General features: G+C 38.5%; 1 protein-coding gene across 2 annotated transcripts in view; it reads left to right on the forward strand.

Annotated features, from left to right (window-relative positions):
- The window catches only part of kcnd2 (potassium voltage-gated channel, Shal-related subfamily, member 2), a 152,111-nt gene extending 137,068 nt beyond the window's left edge, over positions 1–15,043 (forward strand). The window contains exons 2-6 of one of the 2 annotated variants that reach the window (XM_046874287.1): positions 2,048–2,210; positions 3,891–3,989; positions 7,693–7,788; positions 9,664–9,902; positions 12,707–15,043. In XM_046874287.1, the coding sequence (XP_046730243.1) occupies positions 2,048–2,210; positions 3,891–3,989; positions 7,693–7,788; positions 9,664–9,902; positions 12,707–12,887 (778 nt within the window). In that variant the 3' untranslated portion in view covers positions 12,888–15,043. The remainder of the gene's footprint in view (positions 1–2,047; positions 2,211–3,890; positions 3,990–7,692; positions 7,789–9,663; positions 9,903–12,706) is intronic. The other variant, XM_046874288.1, reaches the window with a different exon arrangement.
- Positions 15,044–15,581: the final 538 nt, after the last annotated feature.

Below are 15,581 nucleotides of genomic sequence, written 5' to 3' on the forward strand. Positions count from 1 at the left end.
AATCTAGTCTTCATTTGGCACAGCTTTAAGTAGTGTTTGAGGTTCTATAAAAGCAGATTTCAGCCATCACATCACATCACATCACATCTTTGCTGTTATCAAACTCTTAATAGCTTTTTTTATCATTCCACAATGGCTGACCGAGAAAAGGATATTGATTTGGTCGCAGATGTACTCACAAGGACATTTACAAGATGGACTTTTCAAGAAAAGCTGGAAATTGTGAGGAAAGGTCGGCCAAAACAGTTCAAAGTTCAAAAGTTCTTTCCTGTTAGAACTCACACAAAAACACACAATTTGCCGTAATTTCATCATAAGGGAGTTAACAACAATAATGAGACAACAAGCAATAGACAAAGAGCTCAGTGAGCTGTGAGTAGTGCTAATTACTGTGAATTTGAATCGGGTGGAGAAAGTCAATATCACTATCACTATCAGGAAAATGATCGGTCAATTAAATCATAGTTCCTGCACATATTTCTTATAGTTGTGCATAAATTCATAAATTGTGTCACTGTCCTGCAGCTAATTATGTATATAGATGTGTTGGGGAACACCTATTATATATTAATGGATGGAGTCTTCAGGACTCTCTGGTTTCTCAGTCACATGTCAAGGAATTAATCGTATGATGTTACAATCATTAATAAAATTAGAATATTTTAATTGCTGACAAAATCGTACAAGTATGAAACAGCCTTTGGAAGAAAGATGAAATCAAAAGCATCTGTCTCTCTTGCTGCAACGTATACAAATTGCCCAGGCAAGTAGAATAAACGTAAATTCCCCACGCTTCTACCACGCAATAAACTGCAGTCTTTTCTTGGGGTCTTAAACGTGAAATTTTCAGCAACTTCAATATAGAAAGTGTCATGGACTGATTTCTCCCTTAACATCTTTTCAACTGTCGCTCTGGAGGCGAATTCTTGAACATACAGCAGAAGCAATGTGTCTGTAAGTAAAGGAACAACGATGTACATGTAAGTTGTGTTTCCATGGTGACATGCTCCAGACATTATGGAAACAGTTTTTCGGTTTGATAGGTGTGAACACCTGCAGCATTACAAGGCCTGATCGTGAATGAAATGCCTTTACTCAATATGTAAAGAAAGTGGAAAGGTACTGCAAGTCAAAGATTCTTTCGAAAATAAAATGCTTACACATGTTTGTATTTTGTAAACTGACGGTTCGAAGTTAGAGACCCTGCCAACTGAGCAAAGCTTGGATCGGATTAAGAGTCAACACATTCTGACAAACTGCAACAGATGGACAGATGCATGTTCCACTCCCACTTTGTGGCTCTCTGCTGCCTCCTAGTGGTAATATCAGTTATTTAAAAAAATTGCCAGCCAATTAAATGTTCACACATGGCCTGTCAAAAGGAGGGAGAAACAACACAGAGTTTAATCCCTCAGTCACATATATTACACGATTGCATTACAGAATAATCATTCTATTGTTCCAAATTTTCAGGAGAGTTCATCAAAATACAATCCAGAGTGCCCTTTTTTAGCTTGTATTTAGGATGTTATATATATATTTATTTATTTATTTTCTTCTTCTTCTTTCTGCTGCTCCCATTAGGGGTCGCCACAGCGGATCACCCGTCCCCATACCCATCTGCCTCTTTCACACCAACTATCTGCATGTCTTTCCTCACCACATCCATAAACCTCCTCCTTGGCCTTCCTCTTTTCCTCATTTGTCGCCTGTTATTAAATCACCACTGGTAAAAGCACTGAATATTTTATTGCATCTTTCTGTTTTTCTTCGTGTTTACCTTTAAAAAGCTGCATTATTAAAGGCTGGATGTAATTACAGGGCTTCTCTTTTGTGCAGTTTGCTCTGGAAATGTATTCGCCATCTTGATTCTCTCTGTAATCCAGATTTCACATTTGCATCTTTCCCTGCTGCTTTAGTATTCATTGATGATCAAATTTGTGCTGCCAAAGCTTGGGTTACAAAAGTGTGCGGCATTGCTAGTAAATTGATAGCAAATAACAGGAGAAGTGTGAGTGATAAATCTGTCTCTTCTGTTCTACTGCAGGTACGGAGACATGGTCCCGAAGACAATAATAGGCAAGATTTTTGGCTCCATCTGCTCGCTCAGTGGTGTGTTAGTGATCGCTCTGCCCGTGCCTGTCATTGTGTCGAACTTTAGTCGAATCTACCATCAGAGTCAGCGTGCAGAGAAACGCCGTGCACAAAAGGTATATACACACATACACACCTGCGAGCACACTCACACTTCAACCTGACGAAAAGGATCTACAAACTGATCATGACAGTCTACAGAGAGTCTATCAGAGGCAATTTCCTTTAAGAGCTGAAAAAAGTGTAAACCCCAAAAAATCTTTATTTTATTTTTTTTACATTAGACACAATTTATCATTTTAATGGCTCATTTAGCCCTTTTGATCCTGATCTTTCTCTTTCAAATTTCTTCTCAAGGGACAGGTATGAATGAGTTTTCTATATACATGGTAAGTAATAATTGTCTACAGGTCTGATTCATTAGTGAACAGACATTTAGTAATCAAGTGAATGTGACCATGACAAGTGAAGTCTCTGGTGGCCATATTTGTATGCCATGGTGTATTCTGGGAAACAGTGTTCATGGGAGCTTATGAAGGTGCAACGTAGCTCTATGAACACTTCCCCTGGGTAAAGTGTTAGCAGGTTTAATAAATTGCATGGCTTTAAAACTTGCCTTTAAATTCAGAACCCTTGTTATTCCTTTAATATTATGTTATGAAAGGTTTAGGAAGGAGTTATATAGCCGTATAAATAACATTTCCAAGTAACCAAAAACTTGGACAACCTCATGGAATTATGTCGCAAGACATAATGAACGCATTCACCCATTCAAAATGTTTGTATTGGTTTATGACAGTCTTCATAAGGGGCTAACATATGCTTATGCCATGAAGCCCTTGAATTGTTACCAAAAAATGATAATAATTATTGTCTGCACCGTTTATATATCTCTGAATGTAATTGATAAACCCCTGAAGTTCCTTTATGAATTTCTTTGTACAGTAGGACAGATGTACATGCAATGTGGTCTTATAAACTTCCCCTGAGGGAAGTTTTACCCAAAAATTGAACATTTATGGACACCTGTACATCGTAAATGCCTGGGGATCCTCTAGATGTAGATATCTATTTTGGTTTATGACCGTTGTCATAAAATGCTTATGTACTGTAGGTGTATCAAGACATTCAAGTTGTCCGGAAATATTAGCAAAATTATGGACAACTTGGCTACACTTCATGTGCATGCTTGTGCTTGTGCTTGTGTTTCAAAGCTCTATGAAACAGTCTTTCGCATACAATTTTTATGCCAAGAGCTGTAGAGAACTTTCAGTACAGAAAAAAGGCCAATGGATCAAGAGAATGACAGATAAAGAGAGAAAGAGAGAGGTCATAAGGAGTGAAGAACGGAGACGGCTCTACAGGAGAATTGAGATGTCGAGAAAGGAGCAGAAGCGTGCAGGAAGTGCCGCTCCTCTGGGGGTGATCAATATGCAGAGCTGCACCAGAATACACAATCATGACCCTCCTGCATGTCCTGCTGCCCTTCACTTACTTGTGTGAGTCCAGCGAAGCCACAAGAGACACGCAGGCCAAAATCTTTATCCCTGGTTATAACATACACACACACGTATATACACACAGTTATGTTACATGCATATATGCAGAGAGACAAACGAGCTCTAAAACAACAATCTGTTTTTACCATTAAGTGCACACACACACACAAACACACACACACAGATAGATCCAGGGAGGAAGGGATATTGCTTATTCCTAGATACACACACTCAGGTGACATGCAAGGACCGAGTGTAAGGCTAAAACGCCCACCCCGTATGTGTTTGTCCGAACAGAAAACCAGGCTTGCTAGAATTCGTGCCACGAAGACCTGGGGTGCTAACGCTTATTTGCAGTACAAACATAACGGGCTGCCGGTCAACGCCGAGGAGGAGGTAACCGTGGAAACCGCGGGAGAAATGCTGTGCCGTGACGGGCTGGGCCTGGTGTCGGTGCTGGTGCATGCACACCTTCTGACCCCTGACCTTTCACCACTCCACCATGGGGCCAGAGCTGTCTTCATTCGAATGCTTTCTATCATTAATGTTCTCTCTCTCTCTCCCTCTCTTCCTTTCACAATCACAATTTTTTTCCTCCCTGCTGTTCCGTTTCTCATCAAGTTCTTCCCAGTCATCTCCATTTTTGTTTCATGTCACTAGTTTACTCACTGCACCTCCGATTATCTCATTATCACTTAAAAACACAGAGAAGACAGCATCTCCTCCTGGTGACCGGTCATGGGATCCTGGTCATCCCAAGACAACAGGGCATCAGCTTCGGTACCAGTGGAGCTCTTGCTCCTTTTCTATGAACCCTCTTTTTTCCATTTTCCTCCATCTCATCTCCACTCTCCTGCACCTTCACCTACTTATCTACCTGTCTGTGCTCCATGCCTCTTTTAACAAGAATTTCCGAGTGACCTTCTCATAGCTGCCCGAACAGGCCTGTGTTTTCTCTTCTTCCTCATGACATCATTCTAAATGCATCCTAGATTTCCATCCCATGGAGGAATGAGAATGTTTGAGTTGCATGTTGATGAATTGCCAGCATCTAAAAGTTGGGGGAGGGGGGAAGGGGATGGTTGGTGAGATGGGGCCAGTGTGACTCAGAGGCCATAAGAGGAGTGTTGACTGGGTGTCAGCACGGATGTTTGCACGCACAGTAAACACTCCAGCTGTGGTCTTTGGACTGCATCGTGTAATGTCCTGTCTTGATGAACCAGCGGGTTTCTAACAGGCATGCTCAAGGTTTAAATGCAGCAGACACTGCAGTTTCAAATGCACATTTCCACTGCAGGGAACGTTGAGCTTTAAAAAAATTGATGGCTGTTTTTAGTTACTGAATCGTAGTTCCGGGTTCCTTTTTAGCCAGTTTTTTGTGCAGCAGGAACTGCATGAAGCTGGCCATACTGAGCATTGCTTATTAAGCAAATGATGGGACACTTTACTTGACATTTTTAAAAATACTTTCCTCAGAAGCAAAACTGGTTTAAAGGCCACATAAATGTTATTTTTCTGTATTAAAGCAATAATGAACAATAACTATAATGACTGAATAACTTTCTAGTTTTTTGCTCTGTATTGTAAATGGTCTTGTGATGTAATCTGGCTCTACAAAATGCCCTAAAAGCAACCAAGAGCTTACAACACTTTGTAGATCTCAAGAGAAAAGCTTTTGTGAGTCAAGAATAAATAAACTGGCTCTGCTCTCTGGGTGTGAGGGAATGACATACTTTCATTTTTCTGTCAATCAAAGTATCATCAGCCTATCACAAGCATCTCTGAGATTATTTATGCATAAGAGGGCTTTCTGTAATGCAATGTGATTAAGTTGGTTAGTTCTCGTCACATATTGTTGCACATGTTGGCCTCAATCAGGGAGAGCTGAACGGTGGGTGGGTATTTAACCAATAGTTGACCAAATTGAAGGAATGAAACATAAAATAGAATTCTGGAATGTTCTGGCCCATCCCTAAAAAAAAAAAAGATGCAGAAACTCACTGTCAAGGCTATTACTCGCTGACACAGCTTCCACCGATCTTCATAATGTAAAGTCCCAGACACGATGTTACATTATATATACACAAAGGATCAAGAAGTACTTTCTGAAATATATTTTGGAACCATCCTGGACAAGAACTACAGAGTGATTCAGGTTATTGTAATAATTCGTTGTGGATATATTATTATGAAGGTAGATTTTTAAACCAAACAAGGGCACTTAATGTGCTGAGCCAAGCTCGAGACTGTTTTCCGAAAATGGCAAGGCCCTAGACCACTATAAAAAAAATACACTCCCACATTATCTACATTTCTGTCTATATCTGTGGCAGTCTGGGAAAACTCATCAGATGTCCCTGTGGCAGAATTCTGCATAGTTGGCAAAAATGATTTTGTAAAATATGTCAACAATTCACATTAAAATCCCTACTTTCTGAACACTTAAGTATAGTTTGCATGGGCATGAGCTAAACTATGTAACGAGCCTGTATAACGTATATGGTCAAAATAATCAGCAAGCTGATCAAATGTTTTTAGCAGTGATTAGAACTTCCATTACCACAGAGGCAGTGAGTTTGTAGCAGTTTGATGCTCAGTTCAGGGCAGAATCCAAGCATTCAGTTGAAATTATAGACTGTTTTTTATTGTTTGCGCTGAAACAAAGTTCCAGCAACAATCTTAAAATACAGTAAAACAATGTGTCAGGAAGTGTTTACTGTCTGGGTTTGGGGAAGTGGAGATGGGGGTGTCACTGATGTAAATGCTACGAGACTAAATACAGTGAGAGATGGAGACTGATGTTACTGTCATGGTACTGATATTGGAGAGCTAAGAACTTGTAGATAAAAATTTATTTAAGTTTGGCAGGAATTATATTCAATTGGTTAAGTTCAGGATGGGTGGGTCATTCTTAAATGAAGTAAGAATGAAGTTTTAAAATGCAGTTTGTAGAATTTGTTCCACTTCTGGATATAATCAAATGTTAAAGTCCTAGGACCTGTGATTATGATCCAGAAAGACTACCCAATCAGCAATGTTCAGTATAAGAAGCTCCAAACCAATTATTCCAACAAACCCTGGAGCAGGACCCGAATTTTATGTTCTTAAAACTACGACCCAGGATCTAAAATAAGCCCTGTTTTTTCTATTAAAAGCTCTTTTATAGTTCTTGTGGTGGAAACAGGTATTTTTCTATAAATGATTCATAGCTTTGCATATACAGTACAGACCAAAAGTTTGGACACACCTTCTCATTCAAAGAGTTTTCTTTATCTTCATGACTATGAAAATTTTAGATTCACACTGAAGGCATCAAAACTATGAATTAACACATGTGGAATTATATATGGAATTATATACATAACAAAAAAGTGTAAAACAACTGAAAAATGTCATATTCTAGGTTCTTCAAAGTAGCCACCTTTTGCTTTGATTACTGCTTTGCACACTCTTGGCATTTTCTTGATGAGCTTCAAGAGGTAGTCACCTGAAATGGTCTTCCAACAGTCTTGAAGGAGTTCCCCGAGAGATGCTTGGCACTTGTTGGCCCTTTTGCCTTCACTCTGCGGTCCAGCTCACCCCTAAACCATCTCGATTGGGTTCAGGTCCGGTGACTGTGGAGGCCAGGTTATATGGCGCAGCACCCCATCACTCTCCTTCTTGGTCAAATAGCCCTTGATGCCTTCAGTGTGACTCTACAATTTTCATAGTCATGAAAATAAAGAAAACTCTTTGAATGAGAAGGTGTGTCCAAACTTTTGGTCTGTACTGTATATACATTTCCTAAATGCATCTTTGTTGTGGCTAAAACCAATCCAATATAAACACTCCAGGCTTCCATACAAACAATCCATTTCTTGCTCGTCTGCTGCCTTTAAACCGAGAGCCATCTGTCACAGAGCTAACCTGGAGAGAATGAGACAGGCACAGTGGCACTCAGACTAATGTTGTCACAACGTTTCCATAAAGTTGCTGGAGCGTTGTGAGAGCTCTGGCCTTACTGTTCACACGTTCTTGTCTTTTCTCTCTCTCTTTTCTAACGTCAGTGTGTGGTCTGATCTCCTGATGAGCTGTCAAATTGTTTTGTTTCTTTTATAAGGCATCAAAGGAGGCAGGGAAGGCGCTGGTTTGCAAGACTAATCCAACATTTGAGACTCAGCATCACCACCTCCTACACTGCCTGGAAAAGACTACAGTAAGTAGCTTGAAAGGGTTTCACCCTTTTTCTTAAATTTATTTATTTATTTGGGGGGATTTCCAAAGGAACCAGTTAGCCAACAATTATTAGCGATTATAGCAGGCAATAACAATTTAGGAAATGTCACAAAAAGGAAAGTTGGAATTGTATGTGTATGGTGCAACTAAATTAGTTGGTATAAGTTGAACTAAAGTGTATACCACAAGCAATGAATTCTTGATTCTGATTGGTCAGAAAGTGTTTATTCATTTTGTCTTAACAGCAGCTCCGGCAGTAGCTCAAGGCAAATTAAAGGTTTATATTAACGTGTTTGTTATTTAAACAGTACCTCACCAGCAAGAGTGCGGTTATACTGAATGACATATACAGTATATACAGTACAGTTCTATAGTAACAGTTTATCTACAGGGACTTCCATGGTGAATGTTTCACATCTACCTGTAATAATTCAGAAGTATTGCATAAGTTATAACAGCAGCTAATCTCTTTCAGGAATGTTTCATTACTATAAACTATTATGTGTTATTCTTCAATAAAGAGAATAAAGAACATCTGTTAGATGTGCTGTTAGTGGAAATGGTAACTTGTGCCCATTATGGTAATTAATGATAATTTTCTTATAACATCCATATATGTTTTTCTCCCTCACAATGGCAATAATTATAAAAGCAGAACCAAGATCAAATAAAAACAATTACTTTTCTAATATATTGGTCTTTTTTTGCTTTAAATGGATCTAAATTACTAACTGTTTGCTCATTTATGTCTGTTTCTTGTTCTGCTTTTATACTTATTAGCTTGATGGACGAATCTGACAATACTTTGGAAGATATATTCAAAGTATTCTTATATTTTCCATTTGGCCCAAGCCAAGTTTTTAGCAAAGCAACTCTATGTATTTCCAAGTAATTATGATACTACAAATGTCTCCCTTTAAACAGACAAGACATCTTTCTATAAATACCATCCAAAGCCTTGTGGTTCTCATTAATAAACCACAGTGCATGAGTGTGTTTGTTTTAGTCTGAGTGCTCTTCATTCTGTAACTGTAAATGAACGCTACTCTCAAGAGACCTTGTTAGCAGGTACTGCCAAGAAAAAGACACTTAGCATCTATCTCTGCCAGCCAACCCGGCTGCTTAGACACCATCTGTATAGGCTGTGACCTACTCGTCCCTATCTAGGCCACCAGTCAAGACATCGCAACGGAAAAATTCCTCAGTGGGGCCGACGCATTGGACAGCGATTTGGGACACGGCCAAAGTCGCAGTTCATCAGAGCTCAGGGACTTTCTGTGATCTCCATTTAGGCCGGGTCAGGTTACTGACGTGCCTGCTTGATGTTTCTTTTACAGATGAGGTTTGTTTCTGTCGGGGCAGATTTGCACCCGTTTCAGGAGCTGCTCGGAAGATGTTTTGTCGTTTGTTAAATATTTGGCGAAGTTTTCCTCACTCTTGCTACAGCTGTGAATAAAATCTTCTATGATGACACTCTGTGAAAGCAACTCAGTTGAAGATCTAATGGAAATAAACATTCATTTATTTGTTTATCCCGTAAAGCTCTTTTTCTCAGTTGGTGTTACGATGGATGGATGACAAGAGGCAGCTGTTTTTGCTTGGATTTTGAGTTTTGAAACCGTAAACCTCCTGGCTAGTTTCTAGATAAGAAGGTTTCCAGGAATTGGTGTGAATGTAATTTTTTTTAAGACTGTTAAGTTCCATTAAACCAAAAGCAAAAAGAAAAATAGTCTTGTTTCCAGCATCGTCTTACATGATGTGCAATAGATAGTAGAACAAATTTAAATATTTAAATATTTTTAGTATTCTGTGCAGCATTTTTTACCTACCCTATGCTTTATCTTATATCTTTCAGAATCATGAGTTTGTGGATGAGAATGCATATGAGACGAGTTGCATGGAGGTGTCTATGGTGAAGCCGTCCACTTCACGTTCGTCCTCCCTTTCCTCGTCTCCTCACGGCCTGACCTGTTGCTCTCGCCGCAACAAGCGCAAGAGCTTCAACATGCCCAACTCCAACATGGTTGCCGGCCGCAGGGGCAGCGTGCAGGAGCTCAGCACCATCCAGATCAGAGAGAGGCCGATGAGCAACAGGTACTGTGCACGAACACAAGCAGGAAGGACGCAGGCGTACACTAACTATCTGTAATTTGTATAATGTAGGTACATTATGCCAACCAACATTATGAGCATGTAAGCATGACCTTCACCGCAGTACAGCAGCAAACATGTGGAGTCACTGAGGTCAATATAATCACCTGTTTGGAAATGAGTCAGTCTAAACTACATGGACAAATGTTTGTAGACCTAACCATTAATTTTGAACATCCCATTCCACATTTAGTCCCCATTTGCTGTTTCAATAAACTCTACTCTTCTGGGAAAATGTTTCATTTCATTTTTCATGTGTGCTTGTAAAGATTTGTGCTTATTTAGACACAAAAGGCATTAGTAAAGTCAGGTAGTGATGTAGGTGAGTTGATGAGGCCTGGGGTGCAGGCAGTGTTCCAATTCATCCCAAAGGTTGGTAAATAGGGTGGAGGTCTGAGCAAACAAAGACATCCTATACAATTATGTGCCTCCAACTTTGTGTTAACAATTTTGGGAAGAACTACACATTGCTGGAAAAGTCAGGTGTCCCAATACTTTTGTGTATATGGTGTATAATGCTGAACTTTCCTGCTAAAAAACTAAAAAACAGGTAAACAAACACAGGCCAAGCTTGTCAAACCGATACACCATCTTCACTGACTATTTCCAAACTCTTAATTACTTAAATACATTCATCAATGATTGTTTCAGGGTTTTTACAATTGGCACACTGTTTTGTTTACATAAAAAAAGTTATAAAAAACAACATGGTGGTAAAAAATAATACACCAGTTTGACCAGCTCTAGCTGTCTTTTGGCAACTGATATTTGGTCAGACCAAGCTGTATATTTCATTAGAGTTCAGTGTGAGAGTGAAAACTGGTTCACACATACAGCTCTTTTACATGTTGTTGGTTAAACTTTACAATTATCTCTGCCTTGTTTAATGAGAACAGAATACTGAGTCAGGAAGAAGCCAAAAAATGATCACCAGAAAAATTAATGCTACATTAGCATGACAGAAAAAAAAGCTAATTTCATGCCTCATTGCAAAAGTGTTGATAGTTTTGTGATACATTATGCTGACATGCTGACACCATGTGGTATTTTATCTAATATAAAAACAAAACAGAATGCTAAACAACATGACTTCTTTTTTTTCCACAAGTCATCTTTGACTTAGTAACAGCTAGCTAGCAAACTTGTTAGCTAATGTTAGCATAGGTCTGTTTGGAAGTGCTGCTACATGAAAATCAAAATAAAACCTGTTTTCTGTGTTCATTTTTGCTATAGATTACAAGATTATAAATTTAGATTCCAGACCAATTGTCTCATAATACTGAATTAGAAATTGTTTATTGAAATTTTCTGCTGTACAATAAAAAAAAGTTCAAAATCAATAATTGTAGATAATGTAAATTGCATTGTTTAGTTTTTTGTTGTTGTAAAATATTTAAGTGAAAACAAATTAAAAACTGCTCGTATCTTGTTCGTATAACCTGACAGCTTCCACATGAAGGTTAAATACTTTAAGGATTGAATACTAATGCATTGTGCAAGCAAGATATTTCAATTTCAAAAATAAATGTCACCTTACAATAAACAATTGAGTTCCAGTGTTTTAAAACAACTTATTGAACAGAATGACTGAAGGACTATTCTGAAAAACATGGCATTTTTTATCTAGCATTATTACATACATACATACATACATACATACATACATACATACATACATACATACATACATACATACGTAATGATAATACATGATAATGCCATTGGAAATCCATAGAAGAACTTTGGGACACTTTGAGGTAGTAACAGTAACACCATTGTTGATTATTTTCCTAGAACAGCTCATCTTATTGTGTTTCATTCATCACTTAAGCGAAAGGGTTTTAGCATTGCAAATTAGACCCTGAATCAGATAATCGTCGACATTTCCGGTCGGTCACAATGCTAGATTTACGATGATTGACACACTGCCATCCGCCAGCTATGCTAAACAGTGTGTTAGTAGTTTGCCTTGTGGAGGGAGTGTGTGGTATTTAGGGGTGTGTGGTATTTAGGAGTGGGAGCAGTGTTTCCATATTGAATCATGCTGCTGGAATCCAGCACAACTCCAGCTGCGGCACCCACTAACTAGCCTGTGTGGTCCAACCAACAGCTGGGAGAATCTCTCTCCTCTCTCTCTCTCTCTCTCTCTCTCTCTCTCTCTCTCTCTCTCTCCCTTCCTTTCTGTCTTTGCTTACTCTATCTACCAACTCAGCTAAAATTAATTCAGGGAAGCTCTAATGGGGCATAATAGAGAACCCCTGGAGAAAAATGGTAGCTTCGTAGTTAAGATGTTGAGCTTCTGATCAGAAGGTTGTGAGTTCAAGTTCTAGCTCTACCACTGCTGGGCTCTTAAGCAAGGCTCCTAAACCCTAAAGAGCTCAGTTATATAAATGAGATAAGAGAAAGTTGCTCTGGATAAGGGTGTATTCCAAAAGGCATAAATATATATGACCCACATGTGTGATCTGATTATCATTCAAATATTCTTGCTATGAACATATATCTAATTAAATTATATATATATATATATATATATATATATATATATATATATATATATATATATATATATATATATATAAAATTACTTTTACGATTACCATTTCCAAATAATGTGAAAAAAAAAAAAACAACTCAGCAATTGTGATAAATATGCAACTTTAATTTGCATGCTGGATCCTGATAGGCTCTTATGATTTATGATCCAATAACAATCTGGGATCGTTCTGTCTGTGTCCCCTCTGCAGCCGCTCGTGTCTGAACGCTAAGTTTGAGGAGACGGTGCAATGGAACTCGGAGCAGAAGCCCTACATCACAACAGCGGTTATCAGCATGTCGACTCCGTCTGTCAACTCGCCAGAGAGCGGAGACTCGGCCAGAGAGCCTGACTTCTTGCAAAGCAACATTGTCCGCGTATCAGCTCTATAGACCTAAGTTAAAAGCAACTTCCCTCTTTCATTCAGCGAATGGACGCTGGAGAAGCAGGGAAATGAGAAAGAGAGAACACCCTCTGGTGTATAGGAGGAGGTACTGCAAAGGCCAGGATCAGAAACCTTTATTTCAGCCCTTCTTCTTTGCGCTTGGACATAAAAGCCACCTTGGCCTGTAATGCTGAGCACCAGGGCTTACCAGTATTTTACCCACAGAGAGGGACCATGAATACTGCATAATTTCCATGCTTGTTACAAATTTTTGAAGTATTGTGTGTCTTTACATTTGTTGTCTTAAACTCGTAGTGGACAGAAAAAGGTGAAGTGGAGAAAATAATAGGGGTGCATATTTGGGTCTTTTTTTCCGGGTGTTCATTCGGTTTCGGGGAGTCTTTATGGGGTCCTAGTTTTACTCTAAGCTGTTTACTGTGCTTTTAGAGAGCTCTACTAAAACAGAGCTCCTTTTGATATTTCACAAAAAAATTCAAGGTTTTTAAAATCGTGTGAATGTGCGTGTGGGTGCATTTATGGCGAACCTTTTTTGCATGCTCTGCATTTGTGAGTCTGTGTCCTTTCAAGTTTGGCATGAGCAATAAGGGTTTTTTATTACATCCCTAATGTATGTAGATTTTTTTTCTTAAAACTTCACTTCCTCTTATAGCAGAATGAAAGTGACTTTTTTTCCCCATTGTACATTTTAGTTGCCTCTCTTGAGACCTGGCCTAAAAAGGGTTATATAGATCACTGACCATATTTTAAAAAAGAAGCTAGAAAAAGAATGAAAGGAACCGCATATTGTATTGCTCATACAATATGAGAACCACTGGACAGTTATATGTTTCTGAAGCCACACGTGACATTCCCTCATCCCTTTTTGTATTTAAATATATCATTTTATTCTTACCGTCGAGTTCTGAATGTACTGTGGAAGAACTTTTTTTCTTTCAGTGTCCCAAGACTGTGCATGATGTCTTAAAATATATGGGATATGGACCAAAAGGCCAGCATACCCCAATGTGGTTTGGTTTTTTTCTTTTTATTGGAAAATTTGTCTTTATGTTCCTCTCCGTGTACGTCTAAATGAATGTCCGAGCAGCAAATTCCACGCCCATCTATACAAGACTTTGCCATAACACAAAGCCCTGAATAAAAGATATGTGGTGGCAAAATCGTGCCCGATATTAGGATGACGTCCTTTTGTCATGGGCTTCTCACAGAGTGCTGTAATCATACCACTCCCACATGCTGTTGAATATCAAAGGGAATGTACGAATAAAGGCTGGCTCTGAGTCACAGAGATGTATTAGTCATTATCTCCGCACACCATATCGGTCTTTATTTAGCACAGGATTTGCATATAATATGAAAAAAAAAGGATTTATTTTATTCTTGCACTTTCTCACTTTTCACTTTTTTGTCATAAAAATAGCTTAAACCCTACAAACACACACATCAGCACTCTTTTCAATTATAGCTTGACCATGTGACTTATGCAACAAGGTTCTTCTTTTGTAAAGATACACTTTGTATTAAAGGGGGTATTGACGGGGTTGCTGGGGTGGGGGGTGAGGTCTAGATTCACAAAAAGACATATTTTTTAAAAATCAGATAGTGTTGATTATAAATTATAAATGTTATTTCAGTTGTACAAAAGAGAATTTAAAAGAGAAAAAAAAGAACTATGAGAGATTTGCTAGTGCACCTGTGTTGTAAATTTGTTCTTTGGTGTGGTAAATATATATTTATCTGAGTTCCTTGTTTTATTGTCACCTTCCCAGAAGGCCCATGTCCTTGAGTTGCAGGATGACGGACTCTATTGCTGTATCTTTTTTTTTTACTCCCCTTTTCAGTTTGGAAGACAAACACGGTGCTTGTGATCAAGGAACATGTGATTGTGGAGATAGCCATGGTGTTCATTTCAAACTCGGGGGAATTTTTTTTTGTAATACAGAGGAGACATTTCTGTCCTGTTTGTGATATAACATGAATCAACACAAATTTTCTGATGAAGATGATGGCTTTCATTTATATTTGTTCCAGCTTGTGTTATAGACAATATAATATATTGAAAAGCTATATAAAAAAAATACAATGCAATTGTTTAGTCCGGTGCAGTGTCTATGAATAAATAGAAATAAATCATTGTTCCATTAAAAACAGATAGCAAATAATGTTTGTATTATTCAGTGTGTTCACATAATGATTCTGAATCTATCTATCTATCTATCTATCTATCTATCTATCTATCTATCTATCTATCTATCTGTCTGTCTGTCTGTCTGTCTGTCTGTCTGTCTGTCTGTCTGTCTGTCTGTCTGTCTGTCCGTCCGCCCGTCTGTCTGTCTGAAAGCCGCTATGAACACTCAACACAGCAAACATTTAGTAAGATGAGCTACAACAGCAGCAGAAGACCACATGCTTTGAGTCCAGAATTAGAAAAATTAAAATAGACACTACATGGACAAAAGTATTGGGACATCTGCCTTTTGCAGCCACATGTGGTTCTTCAGAAAAACTGTTCCCACAATTTTGGAGGCACGCGTTAGTATCTTTTGGATGTGGTGTTACATTTTCCCTTCACTTAAACTAGGAGACCCAAACCTGTTCCAGTATAACAATGCACTTGTGCACAAAGCCATCTTTATAAAGATATGGATTAAATGGATTGGTGTGAAAGATCTTGAGTGGCCTT

Source organism: Silurus meridionalis, chromosome 18 (genome assembly GCF_014805685.1).
Source record: "Silurus meridionalis isolate SWU-2019-XX chromosome 18, ASM1480568v1, whole genome shotgun sequence".
In the NCBI taxonomy this organism is placed as follows: domain Eukaryota; kingdom Metazoa; phylum Chordata; class Actinopteri; order Siluriformes; family Siluridae; genus Silurus; species Silurus meridionalis.